At 50.9% G+C, this 1,233-nt stretch overlaps 1 protein-coding gene across 1 annotated transcript in view; it reads right to left on the bottom strand.

Moving 5' to 3' along the window:
• Positions 1 to 7: 7 nt before the first annotated feature.
• The window catches only part of LOC103583570 (protocadherin alpha-10-like), a gene marked incomplete at its 3' end in the record, with an annotated part of 9,930 nt that continues 8,704 nt past the window's right edge, over positions 8 to 1,233 (bottom strand). The window contains exon 4 of the mRNA XM_008564847.1: positions 8 to 1,225. Within this exon, the coding sequence (XP_008563069.1) occupies positions 8 to 1,225 (1,218 nt within the window). The remainder of the gene's footprint in view (positions 1,226 to 1,233) is intronic.

The following is a 1,233-nucleotide window of genomic DNA, read 5'->3' as shown; positions in this document are numbered from 1 at the left end:
CGGCCACCTCCACGGACACGCTGGCGGTGGCCCACAGCGAAGGCGAGCCCCCGTCCCGCGCCGTCACCACCACCTCATAAGCAGAAACTCTCTCGCGGTCCAGGGCGCTGTCCAGCACCAACGAATAGTAATTTTTGAACGTAGACACCAGCTTGAAGGGGACGTCCGACGCCAGAGAGCATGTCACCTGTCCGTTGGCACTGGAGTCAGGGTCGGTTACACTAATTAGTGCAATAGCGGTACCCAGAGGAGCATCCTCTCGAACAGGGAGTGATAGTGACGTTACCACTAACTCTGGAGCATTATCATTGATGTCCAATATTTCTATCAAGATTGTGCAGTGACCAAACATAGGGGGATTGCCTTTGTCAACTGCTTCTATCTGCATTTTCCATAATTTAGTTTCTTCAAAATCTATTTTCCCATTTACTTTTATTTCTCCACTGGCTGAATCTATGCGAAAAGCGGCTTCTATGTTAGGGGAGATGTCAGTTGTGAAGGAATAAAGGATGTGGCTGTTTGAACCCTCATCCAAATCCGAAGCGTTAAGTCTAATAACCAACGTACCGTTTCTTGTATTTTCCAGTAATTTTACATGATAGACTGCTTTGCCAAACACCGGGGCGTTATCATTTACATCCAGCACCATGATATGTAACTCTACGGTGCCTGTCAGCTCAGGTTTGCCCCCATCAGTTGCTTTGAGCAACAAGAGAAGCTCTGAAGTAACTTCTCTATCCAAAGGTTTTTTTAATACAAGTCCAAGAGGTTTTACCTGCTCGTCATCCGTTGGTACTTCCACTGAGAAATACTCATTGGGGCTCAGTCTGTATGTCAGCACAGCATTGTCCCCAACATCTGCATCCGAGGCGCCCTCTAGTGAAAAACGAGAGTCAAGAGTCCTCGTTTCGGAAATAAACAGATTCTTCTGTGTCACTGGAAATACCGGCGGGTTGTCGTTAATGTCCTTCACCTCCACCTCCACATGGAAAACCTGCAGCGGCCTGTCCACGATCACTTCCAGGTGGATGCTGCACTCCGCGCTCCGCCCGCACAGCTCCTCCCGGTCGATCCGAGAATTCACAAACAAAACGCCATTCTGCAGATTTACCTCCAGAAGGTCCTCTCTGCCTTTGGACGCCACCCGGAACCGGCGCGGCACCAGCTCCGCCAGCTCCAGCCCCAGGTCCTGCGCGATGCGGCCCACGAAGGTGCCGTGTTTGGCCTCCTCGG

Source organism: Galeopterus variegatus, unplaced genomic scaffold, assembly GCF_000696425.1.
Source record: "Galeopterus variegatus unplaced genomic scaffold, G_variegatus-3.0.2 Scaffold24454, whole genome shotgun sequence".
Taxonomy (NCBI): domain Eukaryota; kingdom Metazoa; phylum Chordata; class Mammalia; order Dermoptera; family Cynocephalidae; genus Galeopterus; species Galeopterus variegatus.
The sequence above is the reverse complement of the archived record's forward strand: the minus strand, read 5'-3'. Positions and strand labels throughout refer to the sequence as shown.